General features: G+C 44.5%; 1 protein-coding gene and 1 long non-coding RNA gene across 3 annotated transcripts; one reads left to right on the top strand and one right to left on the bottom strand.

Annotated features, from left to right (window-relative positions):
• Positions 1–1,402: 1,402 nt before the first annotated feature.
• Positions 1,403–13,570, top strand: AKIRIN1 (akirin 1). Of its 2 annotated transcripts, none has more exons than XM_072771859.1 (5): positions 1,403–1,763; positions 5,652–5,792; positions 7,974–8,108; positions 9,591–9,662; positions 10,533–13,570. In XM_072771859.1, the coding sequence occupies exons 1-5, from the start codon at positions 1,511–1,513 to the stop codon at positions 10,541–10,543; spliced, it is 612 nt and encodes a 203-aa protein (XP_072627960.1). In that variant the 5' UTR covers positions 1,403–1,510; the 3' UTR covers positions 10,544–13,570. The 2 variants fall into 2 exon arrangements, with proteins under 2 accessions (XP_072627960.1, XP_072627961.1); XM_072771860.1 differs by having other exon boundaries at positions 1,405–1,730; positions 10,533–12,069.
• LOC140602391 (uncharacterized) lies at positions 5,455–19,849 on the bottom strand. Its single transcript, XR_012005331.1, has 2 exons — positions 18,374–19,849; positions 5,455–8,549 (listed from the first exon to the last, which is right to left on the bottom strand). It is a non-coding gene; the product is annotated as an uncharacterized lncRNA (long non-coding RNA).
• Positions 19,850–20,314: the final 465 nt, after the last annotated feature.

The following is a 20,314-nucleotide window of genomic DNA, read 5'->3' as shown; positions in this document are numbered from 1 at the left end:
TTCAGTCATCTTAGAGTTGTTTCTGCTATTTGTCAAAGATAAATACAAAAAAAAAAAAAAAAAGAAAGAGAAAGAAAAAAACTTGACCTGTGTTTGGATCTTTAGAAGAGCTGGAGAAACTGGGGGAGATCCAGACAAGGGCAATAGAAAAAAGATAAAGAATGGGACTGAGGTAGTATGACCACATTTTTCAACTCAACTTTTGGGGTACTTTGGCCTGGCATATGGTGTATTAGAACAAAGTATCCGAAACTTGAACTGTGCTGGGAAACCCCAGAGCTACGTCGAAGCCAAAAGATCCCAGGAGAAATGGCCATTATTCAACGTATATGAGCAGTTGTAGAAAGGTTTTAACCTTCTTTGGAACCCAGATTCCTTGGTGATCATTTGAAAGCGTTTGACCTGCTTCCCAGGAATCCACAGAGTGGACCTCCTGTTATCTATGCCTCTTTCCAGAATTTATCAAAAAGCATCCTTCCTTCCTTCCTTCCTTCCTTCCTTCCTTCCTTCCTTCCTTCCTTCCTTCCTTCCTTCCTTCCTTCCTTCCTTCCTTCCTTCCTTCCTTCCTTCCTTCTTTCAAAAAGCATTTCACAGCTGTCACGGCTGCGAAGAATTCTCATAGACCCGAGGATGCACTGAGCTGCCAGGTCGGATGCGGAGACTGGCAAATCGGTTGCCAGCTTAAGTTCTTAACACTCTGACACCATTCCAGGATGCTTTAAGCCGGGTGTGTGTGTGTGTGTGTGTGTGTAACTATTTTGAGGAGCAGACCCCTTTGATGAGTTGCCGGAGATCTGGACCATCCGTCCCCAGATGCACCCTCACAATTCTGCACGCAGTTCCACGCGCTTGGGGGACCCCCCTCAAAGTCCATTCTCAGATCTCAGGTTCTGCTTAAGCGCAGACTTCCGCGGACTCGGGAAGGCCCTGGAAGACCCTCAGGAACGCCCCTCTCTTCCACCTCGGGGACGAGAGCGGCCTAGATAGAAGGAGCCTTAACGGACCCCAAGGCACGACCCCTGCGCCCGCGCCCGCGCCCTCGCCAGCCGGGCCTCTCGGGGCGCCCCCTCCCCCACGCCCCTGCCGCGCAGGTGCGAGGCACGCGGGGGCCACCCCGACGCGGCGGCGCGAGGAGCTGGGGGCACGCGGGGCGGCGGGGGTGGGGGAGGATGGGACCCCGGGAGGGGCGGAGGCGGGGGTGGGGGCCTTCCCGCGGTTGCTTGGCGACCGAGCTCTCCGCCCAGACCGTTCCAATTCCTCAGCGGGGGCGGGGGAGGCACCGCGGGCCGGAGCGCGGCTGCCGGGCTGCCCAGCGCGGGCCTCTTCCGGCTTCTCCCCCTCCGCCGGGCGGTGGTCGGGGCCCGTGACGTCACAGGGGGCGGGGCCAGCGCGGCTGCCGGGTGCTGGCGGCGCCATTGGAGCCGGCTTGGCTCGCCAGCCCCGCTGAGGAGCCGGAGGTTGGGCCGCGGCTGCCTCCTCGTCTGCTCCCGGTCCCCGGCCCGGCGGCGGCATGGCGTGCGGGGCGACGTTGAAGCGGCCCATGGAGTTCGAGGCGGCGCTGCTGAGCCCCGGTTCCCCGAAGCGGCGGCGCTGCGCCCCCCTGCCGGGCCCCACTCCGGGCCTCAGGCCCCCGGACGCCGAGCCGCCGCCGCTGCTCCAGACGCAGCCCCCGCCGCCGGCTCTGCCGCAGCCCGCCCCGCCCGGCAGCGAGCGGCGCCTTCCGACCCCGGGTAACCTGCGCTGCGGGCTTGGCAGGAAGCCAGGCACGGGCATGGGGGTGGGGGTGGGGGTGGGGGTGGGGTGGGTGGGGGTGGGGCGGCTCTGGGCGCCGGGCTCCTTCACCCACAGACCCCTTCTCTAGCGCCGAGAAACGGGAACTGGGGTGCGCCGGGCCTGGACGCTTCCGGGGATGGGAGACATCCGGGGGGGCGGGGGGGCGGCCCAGTGTCGGTTTTCCGTCTTCCCGGAGCTGTGGAGACCCGCGGGGCGGGCAGCGAGGGCGAGCTGGGAGCACCCCTGGGCGCTCGGGGCCCCTGCTGCCTCCGCGGCCCGGGCCTGCACGGGGCCGCCCGGCAGACCCAGTGGGCCGTGCAAAATGGGATTCTACTCACGAACCCGGCCTGCAGGGTGGGGGCTGGCGGCGGCGGCGGCGTCCTGGGAAGGGGCCTGAGCGCGCGCCCATCGCCGATCGCCGATCGCCGTTCGGCGGCGCGGCCGCGAGACCTGATTTCCCCGAGTCTTCAGGGACCGCAGGCCGTCGCAGAAGTCCCCTCTCCATCTATTTCCAAGGGGCTGGCTGGCGTTTTTTTTTTTTTTTTTTTTTTTTTTATTGTATGGCTATTGTCTTGGCACCATATATGGCTCGGAACGGGCAGGTCGTTAGCCAGAATGTATTTGAGAATCCTTCCAACAGACGCACACATTCCGGAAGCAGGAATTCAGCTCTCGGTCGCAGGGACGCTTTCAAGAAGGATCACACACGTTGGTCGAGGAAAGGGGAGAGCTAGTGTGACTGCAAAGTTAGGGCGGAACTCCCCGCCCCCCCCACCATTGTGCAGGAACGGAGGGGGAAAGTGCCGCAGCGTTCATAGGTGGCGGGTTTTAAAGGGCTTCTGGAAATGGGGGAGGGTCCTCAAAAAGGGGCCTCTGCCAAGTTGTTCCATTTCTTTGTGTTTTTCTATTGCTTCAGCCTGAGGATTGCCTCAAAATCGTTCTTTCCTCAACCCTTTTCTAGTTACCTGTGTCTTTGGGGTTTATTCTCCTTTTTTCCTCTGCATATCCATAATGCAGGTTTCTGGCCCTCCTCCTCTCCCAGGGAGATTCCTGCAGTTGCCAGCCAAGCTCCCCCAGACACTGAATCTTTGTCATGTTCACCTCTTCTTTTATCCTGGCCTTCAAAGGATTTATCGGCTATGACCATATGTCTTACTTTAGTCTTTTGCACATTTTTTCCCCCCAGCTATGCTTTTGCTGCTCTTTTTTTCTCCAGATCCACCTGGGTGTGCTTGTTATCCTTGCCTTCTTCCATCATGATGTTTTCCTCTTGTATTTGCTAATCCAAATACAGTCATTTCTAAGCAAGTCTTCCATCCATTACCTGACTTAACCCTTCCTCACAAGGAACTCTGTTCTACTTTAAATTCCCTGACCACCACTTGATGTTGCAAAGCCTTATGTACTGAATGAGATAATGTTTGCAGAGGGTTTTTTTTTTTTGTGTGTGTGTGTGTAAAGAGCCCTTGAAAAGCAGGGGTCAGGGGCACTGAGATGGCCCAGTCGGTTAAGCATCCAGGTCTTCATCCCATGGTCCTGGGTTCAAGCCCCACGTTGGGCTCCACACTAAGCATGGAGCCTACCTAGAAAAAAGAAAAGAGAAGCAGGGAACAAAAATACCCACTTGAAGCGATAATTTTTCTTCTGTTCCTACAGATTCCAAGGATAGTCATAATAATCTTTCTGGATCTCTTCTGCAAAATAGAATTAATACTTGTCCTATCTATCTTGATGGACTTTATGCATATGTTTTGTTTCTTTAGGACTACCCTGTAGACTAATTCTGTTGTAGTTCACATTACAGCAAATGTGTAATAAATGATTGTTGAATGTATTTGGAACCCTCAGTATTGTGGAGTGCAGAAATGGGAATTGCTGGTTTTTTTATCTTAAATTTTATTTTTTGCATAGATCATGCAAACTATTTTCTTGGTTGACAGCTACATTTTAAGCAGAGGAAAACTGCTTGAGCAAAGGCCTGAAAACCCACAAAATTAACGAAGGATAACGTAATATAACTGGGCTGTAGTGGGAGGTAGAACTGGAAACAATTTAGGGCCAAAACTTGGAAGGCATGGAATGCCATGTTGAAGAGTTTGGATTTTGGTCTGTAGCAGCTAGGGACCATTGTAGAATTTTGAGGATAGGCTTAGTCTGATATAACCCAGAAGTACAATCCCAAGTAATCATCTGCTGTTAAAAAGAAATTTGCGCTGCTTCTTTTTTTTTTTTTTTTTTTTTGGTAAGTGGCCTTCTTGGAGAGAGAAATCAAATCTACTTCCTTATTTTTCTCCTGAGCATGCCATATTTAGATTCTTGGGCTTGCTAGTCCTTTAACTAGCCTTAAAGTTCTATCTTTCCATTTGTTCACTTCACCATACAGGAGGAGGCAGTTAGAGGTTTATCAAAGACCTTCTGTTCTCATGAGCATTGTCCTCATACTTGTCCTTTCTTGTTTCAAGTCTTTGCAGTTCCTGACATCCTTGTTTGAATCTGGCAAGTAGATGCTTGGAGAATACTACATTTTAAAGATGAAGCAAAGACTTCATAAATTCGGGGATCTTAAAATATGAACTTCCTAGCATTTTTAAGGAAAGGCTTTGCTAATCCTACATTGTTGGTGTGTTTAAGCTGGGTATTAGCAGATTTAGTTATGTGTGGAGATACTTTTGAGTTTGTGTCGATTCCTGGGCTGTGTGTACTGTCCCTTGTTTTCAAAACTTAACATTTTTAGGGGATCCCTGGGTGGCTCAGCGGTTTAGCACCTGCCTTTGGCCCAGGGTGCGATCTTGGAGTCCCGGGATCGAGTCCCACGTCAGGCTTCCGGCATGGAGCCTGCTTCTCCCTCCTCCTGTGTCTCTGCCTCTCTCTCTCTCTCTTTCCCTCTATCATAAAACAAACAAACAAACAAAAAACCTTAACATTTTTATTGAAGAAGTAGGCTAAAGATCCTGAATGACTTTCCAAGGTCATAGGAGGAAGCAAAATGGCATTATTTACAGTTAAAGCCATTAAAAAAAAAAAAGATATGTATACTATGGCAAAGTATACATTAAAATAATGTGAATGGGGGTGGCGATACGATTTTCTGGGTTTTGTTTTTGATAAAGGAGGCTTTATTATCTGGAAAGTGGATACATATTCTACCACAAAAATGAAAACCTTGAAAACCACATCCTTTCAGACTCTGTGTTGTCTCTAGGAATGTACTTGAGAGTGAATTTGTGTGTCCTGGACTCCCTTCAATAGCGTTAGCAAATTTGGTTTATGATTACTTTGACTCAGAGAAGTAATCTGAGTCCTATCAAGTATAGCCTCTCGGCAGGATCAGAAAGTTCTTTTCTATGCCCTGATCATCAGTTCCAGGAAATGAATCTCCAGTCTCCCCATGGTCAGTGTCCAGGAGGTGACCATATCGTGATTTCTGCTGTCCTCTACCCTAAAGATCTTGAGTCCCAAATGAGACAAGACCTTTATTTTTAGAAAGCCTCGGGTGGTCAGAAAATTACCCCAATACACTAGTTTGTGCAATTGTGCAGCTTAACATAGATCAAAAATAGCTTCCTATTAGGTGAAGGATGTGTTTTTTGTTTTGCTGTAAATTGTGCTAGTAAATGAAGACCAGATATGCAGTTTGCTTTAGGATTGTCACAGCAAAACAAGCAAGGGGAATTATCTGGAGGGTTTATATGCTAAAATAGCTGCTCTTTCATGTATTGTTGAAATAGTAGTAAGGGCACAGTGGGGTTTATAGGAGGAGTGCTTTACTCAGTGTAAGCATTTTTCTTGCTAATATCAATAACTTGGGGGATGGGACAAGAAGTTTGAAGACATGACACAATAAAGTGAATGCTCAAATGTGTTTCTTTTTTTATTAGAACAAATCTTTCAGAACATAAAACAAGAATATAGTCGTTATCAGAGGTGGAGACATTTAGAAGTTGTTCTTAATCAGAGTGAAGCTTGTACTTCAGAAAGTCAGCCTCATTCCTCAGCACTCACAGCACCTAGTTCTCCAGGTAAGCAAGCATTAGTGTGGACAGACCAACCATTTAAGAGTTTCTAAATGGTACACTTGTTGTGAAGAACCCTGGGTGTTATATGTAAGTGATGAGTCACTAAATTCTATGCTTGAAACTAATATTATACTGTACGTTACCTAACTGGAATTTAAATAAAAATTTGAAAAGGTTTCTGAATGGTTCTTTAAAATGATGGTTTCCTAATCCAGAATGGATTTCATCTAAAGTAATAAAATAGGTAAAATATACGCATTGTATTACTATTCACAAATACTTTTGGAACCATAGAGTCATGAAATTGGGAAAAAACCTTAGGTTGCTTTGATTTGGCTTCCATGCACCCAGTATAGAAGTACCCTCTGTAACTAATACCTTAGCCATTATATTAGCCACATGTGGCTATTTAATTAAAATTTAATAAAATTTAACATTTAGTTTCTTGGATGCAGTAGCCAAATTTCAAGTGCTTGGTAGCCACATGTAGTTCTTGTATTAGCACAGCTATGGGACAGTTCCATCATTGCACACATTTGTGTGACAGCAGTGCTCTGTAACATTGACAGGTGGTCAGAGAGGATGTGCTCAAAAATAGAATCTCAGGGTTGGAGAGAATCTTCATGGTCACATAGTTCAGCCACCAGTCTTGCCTGCCATATCCCTGCAAATAGTCAAGAGGCCAGTGCACAAACATCTCCATTGGTGGAGAACTCTGTCCTTTATCAGTAAAGAACTTTATTTCCTCACAAAATATTCTACTTTTTAATAGTTCTGAGAGTTAAAAATTACCTTGATTAAAAATTATTGCCTTACAGAACACAGATTGTGTTGGCCAGGAGCTAGGGAGAGAAGAGAATGGGGGAAAACTGCTAAATAGTAAGGGGTGTTACTTTGGAGTGGTGGAAGTATTTTGAAATTAGATAAATGTGGTGGTACAAAATTGTGAGTATACTAAATTATACCTAATTGTTCACTTTAAAATGATTCATTTTATATGAATTTCACCTTAAATAATTTTTTTTTTAATTTTTTATTTATGATAGTCATACAGAGAGAGAGAGAGAGAGGCAGAGACATAGGCAGAGGGAGAAGCAGGCTCCATGCACCGGGAGCCCGACGTGGGATTCGATCCTGGGTCTCCAGGATCGCGCCCTGGGCCAAAGGCAGGCGCCAAACCGCTGCGCCACCCAGGGATCCCTCACCTCAAATAATTAAAAAATTTTTTGACTCAAAGGTCTTGGCTCTAGGAATACCACCCTTTAATTGTTCTTTTGTGTTCATCAGTGATAGACCTTTTAGTGGTGTTAGCAAGTCTCTCCTTAATATTCTTTTTTTTTTTTCCTTAATATTCTTTTGAGATTTTAGTATTAGAATTTTGAAGTAATAGAATATGATACGGGTACAAAAAAAAATATCAGCCTTTGGCTCAGGGCGTGATCCCAGGACCCTGGGATGAGTCCCACATCCGGCTCCCCGCAGGGACCCTGCTTCTCGCTCTGCCTCTCTCTCTGTCTCTCTCATGAATAACTAAAATTCTTTAAAGAAAAAAAAAAAAGAAGAAAATATGGCTAGGCCCTAACCTAGAATTAAATCAGAATGTGTATCATGGTTTTTGAATTCTACAGATAATTATGATGCACCTCAGTTAAACATAGGTTTACATAATCACCAAGGATTTGGGTAATTCTCTAAATCTACTTTCTCTAATCCAGAGTAGAGGCTTTATTTACTTTTTGTTCTTGTTCTTTACCAAATGAGTATTGAGTATGGGTTCACATTGTTATGGCATCAGAACTGTTTTTCTGTATGCAGTTCAGCTAGCACACCTGGATACACATTGTTTCTACTTCTCAATTTACCTTTTGGCCTGACTTTGTAAAATTAATGGCAGAAGTTCAGAGAATTTTGTGAAATATTCCTTGTAGAGTTGTGAAAAATGCTATTTTTCTGAGCAGTTTTTGTATCCTAGGACTGTTTGCATAAAGTTATTAACTCTGAACCTTAGAACTATAATGTATTATTTAAACTGAATTTGTCTTGGGGTGTGTGGTTGGCTCAGTAGGTAGAAACATGTGATTCTTAATCTCGGGGTTGTGAGTTTGAGTCCCACATTGGGTGTGGAGATTACTTAAAATCTTTAAAAAACAAACAAACAAACAACTAGATTTGTCTTTTGGCCAGGTTCCTCCTGGATGAAGAAGGACCAGCCCACCTTTACCCTCCGACAAGTTGGAATAATATGTGAGCGTCTCTTAAAAGACTATGAAGATAAAATTCGGGAGGAGTATGAGCAAATCCTCAATACCAAACTAGCAGGTAGGCTGAGGCAGTGGCTGTGCCACTGATAATAGGGTTTGGTAGATAATAAGGTTCAGTCAGATGGTGACTTAGAAAAAGAGGAGGACTTCAGAGGAGGACATCGTGCAAGAAGGTTTAATGAGTTGTGAATAGTAAGTTACTCTCTGGTGATTCTAAACATTTTATTTATACATTATATGGAAGGACTTTTCATTTACATTTCTGAAACCAGATAAACCAAGCTTTTCTTCTGAGACTTTTCCATATGAATGAAGGCAGTGAGCAGTTAATTTGGGCTAACGAGTATATTCAACATGATCAGACTTCCTGATCGTAGTCACTTTTTGGATGTACGAAGTCCAGCATTCTGTGATTTGGAGATCATTAGTTTGGAAAGCATAGCTCAGGTTGGAACAAAGAGAGTTGACACAAGTAGAGCCTTTTGTGAAAGGAAGAGACCTGGACAGGAATAGATAGTACCCATTTAGTGAAAGTAGACAATGTTGTGATCAGAGAGAGGGGTTTTAGGCAACAAGTTCCTGCAACGGTATTATTTTCTAATGTGGTGATCCATACCACATGATTCCTCAAATTGATAGAAAGTCTGTTCTAAATTGAGAACTATGGGCAGCCCCGGTGGTGCAGCGGTTTAGCGCTGCCTGCAGCCCGGGGCGTGATCGAGACCCAGGAGACCCTGGCTCGAGTCCCACATCAGGCTCTCTGCATGGAGCCTGCTTCTCCCTCTGCCTGTGTCTCTGCCTCTCTCTCTCTCTCTCTCTCTCTCTCTCTCTCTGTGTCTCTCTCATGAATAAATAAAATCTTAAAAAAAAATAAATTGAGAACTATTGGTTTAGCAACAGTTAAATGGGTTTCTTTATAGTCGAACTTCTTTGATCCTTTAATATACTAATAGTGTGTATTAAAACAAGAAGCTCCAGTATACCATTTCCTCTATCCTGGCTCCACCCTAAAGTTGTTCTCTTGGCTCTAAGTCACTTCTCTGTTCATGGATGTCAGACTACCTTATATCTTTTGTACTGAGTTTCTCTTTAGAAGTTATTAGTTCTGTGGAACTGTTTATAATTAGGGAGTATGAAATTTTCTCCACTTTCTAGCCATCCCACTCTTTTACTCAGTGTGTCTGTTGAGATTTATAGCAAGGATAGCAATGCAGAAAAGATCTTCAAGCTTTCATGTCCTATAGAGTTCCTAAAATTTGTTGGCTTGTAGTACTGAGCAAGTCAACCCTTAGTAGGGGATGAAATAACAGCAGGGCGAGATTAGGAAAATATAATATTATAGATGATCAGTGACCAATCTAGGAGCCAGGGATTTGGCTCTGGGATCTAAGAGGAAGTAACAGATCTCAGAGCGGCTGTTATAAGGAGGGTCTGAGAGTGGATCATTTAAACTGGAAAACTAGATGTGATCCTGACACTTGATTCTTGAAAAACCAGGGGAGAATTCTGGGGATAGTATATACTGTCTTTCCCCTTACAGAACAATATGAATCTTTTGTGAAATTCACACATGATCAGATTATGCGACGATATGGGACAAGGCCAACAAGCTGTAAGTATTGCCAAGTTTTTCTTTGAATTTTCCAACTTCCAAGAGCAAGATGTTGACACTGAATACTTTGTCTCCTGAGAGCAAAAAACCCCTGTGAAGTAATGTTAGTAATAGCTAACATTAAAAAAAAAAGCAGGGATCCCTGGGTGGCGCAGCGGTTTGGCGCCTGCCTTTGGCCCAGGGCGCGATCCTGGAGACCCGGGATCGAATCCCACATCGGGCTCCCGGTGCATGGAGCCTGCTTCTCCCTCTGCCTTTGTTTCTGGCTCTCTCTGTCTCAGTCTTTCATGAATAAATAAAATCTTTAAAAAAAAAAATAAATAAATAAAAATAAAAAATAAAAAATAAAAAAAAAAGCATGCCCAGCATCGTGCTAAGCCTTTTAAATCCTCATGAAATTTATTTAATCTATAATAACCCTATGAGGGAGGAAGTATCGTTGGACCCATTTTACAGGTAAGGATAGTGCTTAAGGAGATTAAATAATTTGTCCAGCTCATAAAGCTAGTGGTTCAACCAGGACTGAAACCTAAATAGTTTGACTGCAGTACCAGTTTGTTACATGGCTTTTCCTCCAGGAAAGTAGTTTCAATTATTTACGAAAGTTAGTTCCTTAGGGTAGGTTATCAAGTGTGTGGTCAGATTTCTTAATTCTAGACATCTTGGAACTACCAGTTACTCAAAGCATAAAATAATAAATAGCTGTTTAAACTGAAGCGGAGTCAAGTTTCTTAAATTCTGGGAAACCTAAGACATTTTAAGTGTTGACTTACATTCTCCACATTTATCACATTTCCCAATGGTTAATATTTTTAAAAAGCATGGCACTGTATTTTTAGTAAACTCTTATTTTTTTTTCTTAATTTATAGACGTGTCCTGAAGCTTTCTTGCATATCTGGGTACCAGGTTTGACCTCAAGAGATGGCTGCTGTACACTTTTTGCAACTGGTTTGATATCACATTTCAGCTCCAACTTTGCATCCTGAGAACACTTAAACGTTTCTGCAGGTCCATTTTATACAACTTGAAAGACCTTAAAACTTTCTGGTTGCCACAAGCATATCTTTCTTTTCTGCTCATCCAATAAACAGCTGTGCCCTACTGTGATAGATTTTCCAAACAAAAATACCTGGAGCAGCAGTTTAGTAAAATATGCCCTCAGTGGCACTCAACAAATGGAGTTTCCCCAAGCACAGTTCTGTAAGAAGTGTGTGTGAGAGTGTGTGTATATGTGTGTGTGTGTGTATTTTAAGTTATTATTTGTATTGTGCAAATTTTTTTGATCTTGGGGATTCTGGCTGTGAATTTGATGCACGACAATTATGGTTAAAAACATTCGCTTGGTCTACAGAAGATCATTAATGTTTTGTGACCATATAAGTTGTAACGGTGGATTGTTTTATGTGTAGGTATTATTGTTAAATACAGGGACTGTTTCCAGGCACAGAATATGAATCATAAGTTAGGATGGACATTAGATGTGATTATGATGACATAGCAAAGGTCTGTGGTCCTAGGTCTACAAATGCGTGGTGAGGAATTAGGACAAACTGGAGACGGGCCGTTTGACACATGGACTGCCTAGCCGTGTTGAAAAATACTTTGACTCCAAGCCTTAAAATACCCACGTGGAGTCTGTGCTCACCTCATTCACACAGAGAGCTCCCTGGACACTGAACCTCTAAAAAGAAAAAGTCTGCCCTGGAGCAGGAGCATCAGGGTTTGCTTGGGAGCACAACATAGGTGAGCAAGGGGTGGGGCCAGCCCCTGGTGGCACTGCTACTTGTGAGGAGCCACTTCGCCTTTGTATCGGTTGTTAAAAACAGAATTTGGATCCTTTGGTCAGGCTCCCCCAAATTCTTTTTAAAAAGTGACCATGTTCAACTGCTTGAGCTTTGTTTTGGCAACCCCCTGCCCAAAGTTGCTTACAGACTGTTCCTCACCTTGTTTCCAAGGCTGTGGAACAGAAAGTAGCCTCTGTTTTGAGGAGGTGGAAGTTTAAGTATACATTTATTTTTTACTGTGACTTGTTCAGGACCACATTTTACAAAATGCCTTGTTTCCTTTATTATTGTTTCTGGAAAGGAAAGTTCTATTAAAATTGTTTTAGTTTGAATATAGAATAGTTTTATTAATTAGGGCTTATTTTGAAAAATTCTGAGTTTAATTCAAATGTATGCCAGTACCTTCCAAAGTAAGGTAATATTCAGAGACAGTTCTGATCAGATGGCTTAGAGAAATTTTGGAATATTCATATTCGAAGATTCCTTATTAATGAATGTCTTTGACTTAAATCTAACCAAAAACTGCAACATTATTCTTTGTACATTTTCATTATATAGTGTTAACAAGCTTAGTTGCAAACAAATAAAATACTTAAGCTATTTGTTTACCTTGCCTTCTTAATACTGTGATAATGTTTATTTATTCAAATAATTTATGTGAGGCTGCTATAACCATTTCCCTAGCAAAACATTACACTTAAGATTTATAGACTTTAAAAAGCCCATCAGTGATCTTTGATCTTTAAATAATTAAAGAATTATTTTACTTCATATTTGAAGGGCAGATTGTTTCATCTCTTCTTTTTCCAGGGTAGTCACTTGTTCCTGGAAGGAGGAGCATAGCAGTGGCTGTCATGGGAGTGGCCTTAGAGTGAGATAGGCACACCAAAACAAGGGAAGGGCAGCTGTGGGGGCCATCATGAGTCCTGAAGGATGGATCAGGAATGGGCAATGCTGCTGTACTGACATCTTGTTACAGAATAGAATCAGTGTGATGTGGGGCAAGTGTCAACCCCATTCCTACTAAATGGCTTCTGGCTGGGAGGTAGAGTAGGTTTCTATAAGGAAAATAATAGACACTCTCACTGCACCTGGTGGTGTTAGGCTATTACGATATGGTTGCCCTTTGGGGCCATAGAGTAAGTAAGACCATACCACCGGTGGCTGGGTTTTGGAATCTCCTCAAAAGGGACTAGAGATGTTTGTTTAGTGTTTTATCTAGAGAAGAGACCGTTCTTAGGACAGAAAATAGGGACCTGTAATGTAGGCCTTAGACTAGCAAAAGGAGTTTTTCCCTGGACCTTGATTCCTAGAGCTTGAACTTAGGGGCATTCCCGGGGTAGGGAAGTGTCTTTGTCCCATGGAGGTAGGTCAATGCCCAGGGAAGAAGTCAACCTACGGAGACCTATAAGAATAGGCCAGGACCTGGGGTCTTAGAACAGCCACATCTACTGACCTAGTTAAAATTTTTTTGTTTTAATAATATTTGTTTGTTATCCTCTTTTGGTAAAATCTTAAGCTTAAGGAGAATGAAAGGAGTGGGTGTTCAAGCTTAGGTCAGAGATAGATGAAGTTCCTGAGGCAGATAATTGTTAAGAGCTCCCCAAGGAGAAGAACATCAGGGAATACAAGAATTTGAGCCAACCTCTCACACGTGGTGAATCTTCTCTGCCTGCCAGGGAGGTTGGGTTGGCTGCGTAGTAGTTAAAGGAACGGCCTTTGGATGTGTGTAGCCCTAGAGTTTCGTTTGCTACGTGAGCCTTGCCAAGCTACTGAAACTTGTGAGCCATAGTTTTCTTGTCTGTAAAATGAGAGTTAATTGTATGTACATCACTGGGTTTTGTTTTCAAATGCGAGATTAAGTTCAATAGCCCATGTAAAGAAAGCACAGCCTGGGACACGAGATATGCATTTGACACTGTTACATGGGGGAGGGGGGGGTTCTTTACAGTGGTCCTCATTAGATCTGAAAGCCAAACATTCCTTTCTGCAGCAGCAATTCTCAACTTTCCAGTCTGAATAGCCCTTTGTTAACATCAGAATCTCACATCCTCTAATTAGAATTTGTACTTTTCAAGTGTTTGACTAAGAAAACAATAAAAGATGAATGACCGATGAATTCAGTAATGCCTTTCAGTGAATCTGTATTTTGTTATTCACCCTAGCAGGGGTCAGCAAACTAAGGCCTGGTTTTGTAAATAAAGTTATATTCAAACACTGCCACACCTGTTTGTTTGCATCTGTGGCTGGTTTCACAATCTGCAGCTCCAGAAACAGGTAGTATGGGCCATGGAATTGAAGATAACTCTGGCCCTTCGCACAAAAGTTTGTGAGCCCTTGGCACTGTAGCATTGATACACATTTGAAAAACTCACAGGCAAACTTGGTGCATCATGGATTGGTGGACAAATACCTTTAATTTGTCATTTCTGGGGGAGTTACACCTCAGGTTGTGGCATGATTAAAAAAAAAAAAAAATCCTGTGCTTAGAAATGAAAACTGACTGTCAAAGTGAGTATCTTACAGAAAAAGCCAATGAAGTTTTCAAAGCAAGGATTCTCAAGGATGGGGACAGGAAACATGCTTGGGCAGGGGGAGGGGGTGGTTAGTATGAGTTTTATTTTTGGCATATTTAATTTTGAAATTTTAGATACAAAAGTGGGTGTTAAGAATTTCATGTTATTAGAAGATCAGTTTTTTTGTTTTGTTTCTTGAAAATCGTTTGTTAAGTATTACTTTTTAAGGAACAGTGTGACTTCAGTGCTGCTGGGGTGATTGTTTCCTTGAAAATGGCTTCAGAGGTGCTATAGTCCACAGCTACAGTTAAACTGGACCTTGAATAATTTTGATACCTGAAGGAAGAAGCAAGTTTACCTACGGAAAAATCTCCACCTACTTACCCCAAATGATACCTTGAAACAGCACTTCATTATGAAGATTACCTAAATTTGCCTAAAATTTAAGCACCTGAAGTCTGGGTCTCTACTGATTGTTGCTTATAGTGTCTTGTCTCTTTATGTGCCAGGTTACTGTGAGCTGGATACTATATTTGAGCAATTGTAGGAATAAACAGGACAAAGATGAGGCATCTACCCTTAGAAAGAATTCTGGTTTCCTGTGCTGGAGATGCTACTACACCTTAGCTCAGATTGAAGGCTGGAGGTACTCTAGATCTAGATGGCACACAACCAGGTCCATGTGAAAACTGGTTTACTTGTGTTTCACTCTTATCTTGAAAGTGTAATACTTCGGAATCTCAGCTTAAAGAGTTTGTGATGGGGGTTTCCACCTTCAGCTGGCCTTAGATTTTGATTTTTGTCCCGCTCAGTCTGTGAGACTTCTGGAAAATGCACTGCAGGTATCCAGGGACTTCCAGACTGGCAAATAAATGCCTTAACAATGCAGCTTTCAGTTTGAGGTTCTCTGGGTTCCCAAACTTTGGCTCAGTAATTCCTTATCCTTTTTATGCTTTTTTTTTTTTAATTTTTAAATTTTTATTTATGATAGTCACAGAGAGAGAGAGAGAGAGAGAGGCAGAGACATACGCAGAGGGAGAAGCAGGCTCCATGCACCGGGAGCCCGATGTGGGACTCGATCCCGGGTCTCCAGGATCGCGCCCTGGGCCAAAGGCAGGCGCCAAACTGCTGCGCCACCCAGGGATCCCTTTTTTATGCTTTTAAGAGAATAATTTTTCAACTGCTTTTTAGTTGACCTTAGTAATAGGCTGATCCACACTTCCTCATGCTCTATTTCTAGAAGTTCAAATCCTATGTGTTTCTGGTCTCATCAGAGAGCTTTGGTGAAGATGCTTAACCTGGCTTGGTACCCAACATGCCTCAATGTTAGTGGGAGACAAGTAGGGAAAGACATGTTTATATTGGATTTGAGTATTTTCCCAATCATTCGGCAAATGTTACTGGTGTCTTCTGAGTTCTTTATTGTGGAGGGAAGAAGGTATTTGAGTTTTTAAAGCCTGACAAGCTTGTTTTATTTTTTAAAGATTTATTATTTTAGAGAGAGCGGGGGTGGCGGGCAAAGGGAGACAAGCTCTAGCCGACTCCCCAAGCAGCATGGAGCACAACACAGGGCTGGATCTCATGACCCTGAGATCATGAACCAGGCTGGAATCAAGAGTCAGAGGCTTAACCAACTGAGCCACCCAAGCGTCCCTAGCCTGACAAATTTTGTAAGTAGCCCTAGTCTGTCTTACACCCTCAGTACCTGACTTGGAACTAACATACATAAATAAACTTAGGCATTGGGATCTTGACCCCTGAGATGGGGGCTCAGTCTAGTGAGGAACACAAACAGGTGAGGTAAAAGTTGCTGAGTGTTGTGTGAATGGTACAGATAATGGTCTAAGGAACAGATGGTACTTAGCAGTGGTGTTCCAGGAAGTTTTCATTTGGGGAGGCAGAGTTGGAGCAAAGTTTCAAAAGGATGAATAAGGTTCAGGCAAAAGTAGGAATTGGCGAGGCATCTGGGTGGCTCAGCAGGGTAAGTGTCTGCCTTCTGCTCAGGTCATGATCCCAGGGTCGTGGGATGGAGCCCTGAGTTGGGAAACCCTGCTCAGCAGGGAGTCTGTTTCTCCCTCCCTCAGCCCTTTCCCCTGCTCATGCTCGCTTTCTCTCAAAAATCTTTAAAAAAAAAAAAAAAAAAAAAAGGAATTGGGGCTTGAAATGAGCAAAGGCAGGGAGGTGGAAAGTCGTGGTGTGTAGGGAGGACATTCTTGTTTGGCCAGAGTAGGAAATCTTGTAGATCCTGGGAAAGAGAGCCTGAAGCTAGGTAGCAGAGGCTAGATAATGAAGGGTTTTGGCTACTAGGCATTTAGCTATTAATCTGTGGGAATCTGGAGAGTTTTGGGGAAACAAATTCAGGGGTAAATACAAGAGATAAGGGCAAATACCACACCATAGAACAGATTGACCAGTTAAAGAGCCTCTTTTTTGTCTCATCAGAGATAACCAAGGCCTGTACTTTGGGAAGGATGATTAAACATGGCTCTGGCTTTGCCTGGCTAAGAAGATGCTTAAAGGATCTCTGGTCTCCTTTTCCCTCTTTACACAGACACACTTTGAAAGATCCTTTTTGTTTTGGCTTGTCTTTGCCCTTCACTTAACTAATCTAGCCCAGTTCCGCTGCTGCTGCTGAGTTTTATTTGCATAGATTCTCTTTACCTGCTCTTAAAAGCACTGGTTAGTTCTTGAATGAATTACTGAGAGATTTTCCTTAAACTGTCCTCACTGCCAACTCTATGTCATTTTTATTTTTTTTATTTTTATTTTTTTCTGTGTCATTTTTAATGGTGCTCTTGCTGTTCCTCTGCGTGGAATTAAAACTCTTCTCACTTGACAACTGTCTGCTCAAGTGGCTCTTGTCCTCCCTTGCTCTCCCTGCTCCCTCCCTAACAGGTAAGAGTTACCTGTTCGTCTGATACATATTAATTGAGCACCTACTGTTTGCCAAGTACTGTTCTGAACACTAGCAGTGTATCACTGAACTGGACAAAGTTCTTGCTCATATACTTCCATTCTTATGAGGCAAGACAGGCAATCTAGCAAAACAAGTTAATCCAAGATTTAAAGGTGTTAAAAGAAAATGGTAATGAGAGTAACTAGATGCCTAAATTGGACTGTAAGGAAGACCTTTCTGAGGCATACTCTTACGCAGTTCCTTGTCTTGATATAAAGTTATATAATGCATTTATGTGTCTACATCACTCTTCCACTATACTGAGCAATTAGTAGCACCTTGAGCTATTCTCTATTCTTTTTTTTTTTTTTTAAGATTTAAAAGAAAACGTAGGGACGCCTACCTGGGTGGTTCAGTGGTTGAGTGTCTGTCTACCTTTGCCTCAGGGCGTGATCCCGGGGGTCCTGGGATTGAGTCCCACATCAGGCTCCCCGCGGGGAGCTTGCCAACCCCCTGCCTATGTTTTTGCCTCTCTCTGTATGTTTCTCGTGAATAAGTAAAATCTTTAAAATAAAACTTTAAAGTCTCTACACCTAACGTGGGGCTCAAACTCACAACCCTCAGCTGAAGAGTCCATGATCCGTCCACTGAGAAAGCCAGGCCCCCCTCTATTCTTGCCTCTTAAATGAGTAACTAAATGAATTATGTGGTTACTCCCTTTTTCCCGTCAGTGCACTACCTGAAACTCTTTTCCCTTAACTCTCAGATCAAATTATTTATTTTTTTAGATTATTTACTTATTTATAATAGCACAAGCAGGGAGAGTGGCAGGGAGAGGGAGAAGCAGGCTCCTCACTGAGCAGGGAGCTTGATCCCAGGACCTGGGGATCCTGACCTGAACCAAAGGCAGATGCCCCACCCTCTGAGCCTCGCAGGTGGCCCTCAGATCTGATAATTTTAACCTTCTGCAGGTTGTCTCTCTGCAGCCAGGGTTAAGAGAACTGCACTCCTTATCCTAGAAAAACTCAGTCTGTGGGCAGAAATATGAAAAAACTTGCTCTGGTAAGTGTTCTGTGCATCTGGATAGAGAGATGAGGGTGTTTCCTGGGGAAGGCTACACAGCTGCCCTGGCAGATTCCCTGCAGGTAGTTTAATCACCTGACCTGTTCTCAGAAAGGCTGACTCACTAATACAGCTGTATTGATCTATAAAACCAGACTCCACTGTGTTATTTTTTTCAATTTTAGGTAGGTTCTGTGCCCAACGTGGGGCCTGACCTCATGACCCGGAGATGGAGTTCCATGCCCTACTGAGCCAGCCAGGCGTCCCTCCAGTGTGTTAATTTATGAGTGCAGCAGCCTACCCCATTGGCTTTAACAGTGTGTTTTTGTCATATAATCATACCACTTGGGAAGCCTTATTAAAGTCAGAAGGAGGGGAGTTAATAATAGGGATGGAATGTTTACCAACATCAGGTTACCCCTGCCACGGTGAAGCAGGCACAGCCTTCCCACCTCAATTATGCTTCTTTAGTTCCTGATTCTTCTGCATCTTCAACTTGGTATCTCCTCCACCCCAGTCAGCACATTCTTCTTTAAATGATCACTGTAGGGATCCCTGGGTGGCTCAGCGGTTTAGCCCCTGCCTTCACCCAGGGCGTGAATCCTGGGGTCCTAGGATCAAGCCTGCTTCTCCCTCTGTGTCTCTGCCTCTCTAGGATTCTCATGAATAAAAATCCTTTAAAAAAAATGATCACTGTAGTCTCCAGTATATTCCAGGCATTGGTGCCTTTTTTTTTTTTTTTTTTTTTTTAGTTTATTTTTTACAGTCCTCTACATCCAACGTGGGGCTGGAACTCAGGGCCCCCATGCTCCACGATGGAGCCAGCCAGGTGCCTTGGCCTTAGTCTCCATTACTTTAGGATCACTTTGCTTACTGGCTTTTTTTGGTATTCATCCTGTAGCTGGAGGCTTGAGGGGTGAGTCTTCCCTGGATGTGTTAGGGCCCTCAGGCCACCCACAGGTGTGCTCAGGTCTGCAGCAGTGGCAGCAGACGCAGGCCTGAAGATCCCCTGTGCGAAGCCATCTGGGTGGGCCTACCGGTCAGAAGGGTTAAAGCTTTTCTCAGGTTACAGCTGAGTCAGGTGTGTAAAGAGGAGGGCACCCTGGAGGTCAAGGACGGAAGTCCCGCGTGGGGAGACCGGCGGGGTCCTCTGCGAGGCCTGTGGCCACAGTCTGCGGTCACCGGGCCGTCCCCGCGCGGGACCTGGGGGCCGGGCTCTGCCGCCGCACAGCCGCAGTCCACTCGGTCTCCGCGCCTCGCTTCCCGGACACCGCATGGCAGCGCCGCCTCGCTTCTGCGTATAAAGTTCTTCCAGGTCCCTGTAAAAACCACACTTCCCAGAGGCAGAGAATCCGCGCGGAAAGGCAAAGGTTAGGGAAACGAAGGGCGTGGGAGGGCCGCGGCCACTGCCACCCAAGGTCGGGGGGCACGTCACTTGTCACGTGAAGCGCAAACGTCCGAGCGGGAGCGCGTGCTCACCATAGCAACGGCGCAGACTCAGTTCTGGAGTGGGAATTCTGGGAGTTGTAGTTTTCCAGGATTCTCAGTAGAGGAGGACCCGCCCCCGACATCCTTGTGCACCGTGTGGACACGGGGGTGTCTGCGCTGTCAAGTGGAGGGGGCCGGCGTGTCAACAGTTAACAGCATCTATAACAGAAGGCTACAGGGCTGGCGGGACTTCAAGAAAGGCCTAGGAGGGGATCCCTGGATGGCTCAGCGGTTTGGCGCCTGCCTTTGGCCCAGGGTGCGATCCTGGGGTCATAGGATCAAGTCCCACGTCGGGCTCCCGGCATGGAGCCTGCTTCTCCCTCCTCCTGTGTCTCTGCCTCTCTCTCTCTCTCTCTATATATATATATAGATAGATAGATAGATAGATATCTGTATCTATCATGAATAAATAAATAAATCTTTTTAAAAAATCAGTTAAAAAAAAAAAAGGCCTAGGAAAATGCCTGAGGAATTTTGGGAAGCTTTCACCAGAAAACGCTCCATAAATGGTCTGCACGGATTAGGTATCCGCCTGGGAGACAGTAGGAAGGTGGCAGCAGGCAGGTTGGGGCCATTCCAGGTAGAAGCAGCTGCTCCTACAAAGTTTGAAAGAGCAGTTCTAGATGGCCGAGAACACATGGAGGCTGAGTAAGCAATTATATCCAAAGATTTAGAAATGGGAAGAAATCAGATCATGAGGAGTCTTGAATGCCAAACCCAAGAATTTGAACCTTTTCTTGAATAGGAGAGCTTTACACAACCCTAGCAGTATGAATCACCCAGTCCTTTGTGTTGTCCCTTGTTTTGTTCATCTTTCTGTTTTATCACTTGCTCCGGCTTTTTGTGTCTTACTCCCAAGAGCTCAACAAGGGCCACGGCACATAAGAGCTCAGGAAGTGTTTTGG

The sequence above is a fragment of the Canis lupus genome, chromosome 13, assembly GCF_048164855.1.
Source record: "Canis lupus baileyi chromosome 13, mCanLup2.hap1, whole genome shotgun sequence".
NCBI classification, from domain to species: Eukaryota; Metazoa; Chordata; class Mammalia; order Carnivora; family Canidae; genus Canis; species Canis lupus.
Note: the sequence above shows the minus strand (reverse complement) of the source record. Positions and strands in the feature narration are given on the sequence as shown.

Coding starts and splice junctions, on each gene's coding strand:
- AKIRIN1 (XM_072771859.1), top strand. CDS start 1,511: ATGGCGTGCGGGGCGACGTTGAAGCGGCCCATGGAGTTCGAGGCGGCG. Junction 1,764..5,651: donor CGGGCTTGGCAGGAAGCCAG/GCACGGGCATGG, acceptor TTTTTTTATTAG/AACAAATCTTTCAGAACATA. Junction 5,793..7,973: donor CACAGCACCTAGTTCTCCAG/GTAAGCAAGCAT, acceptor TCTTTTGGCCAG/GTTCCTCCTGGATGAAGAAG.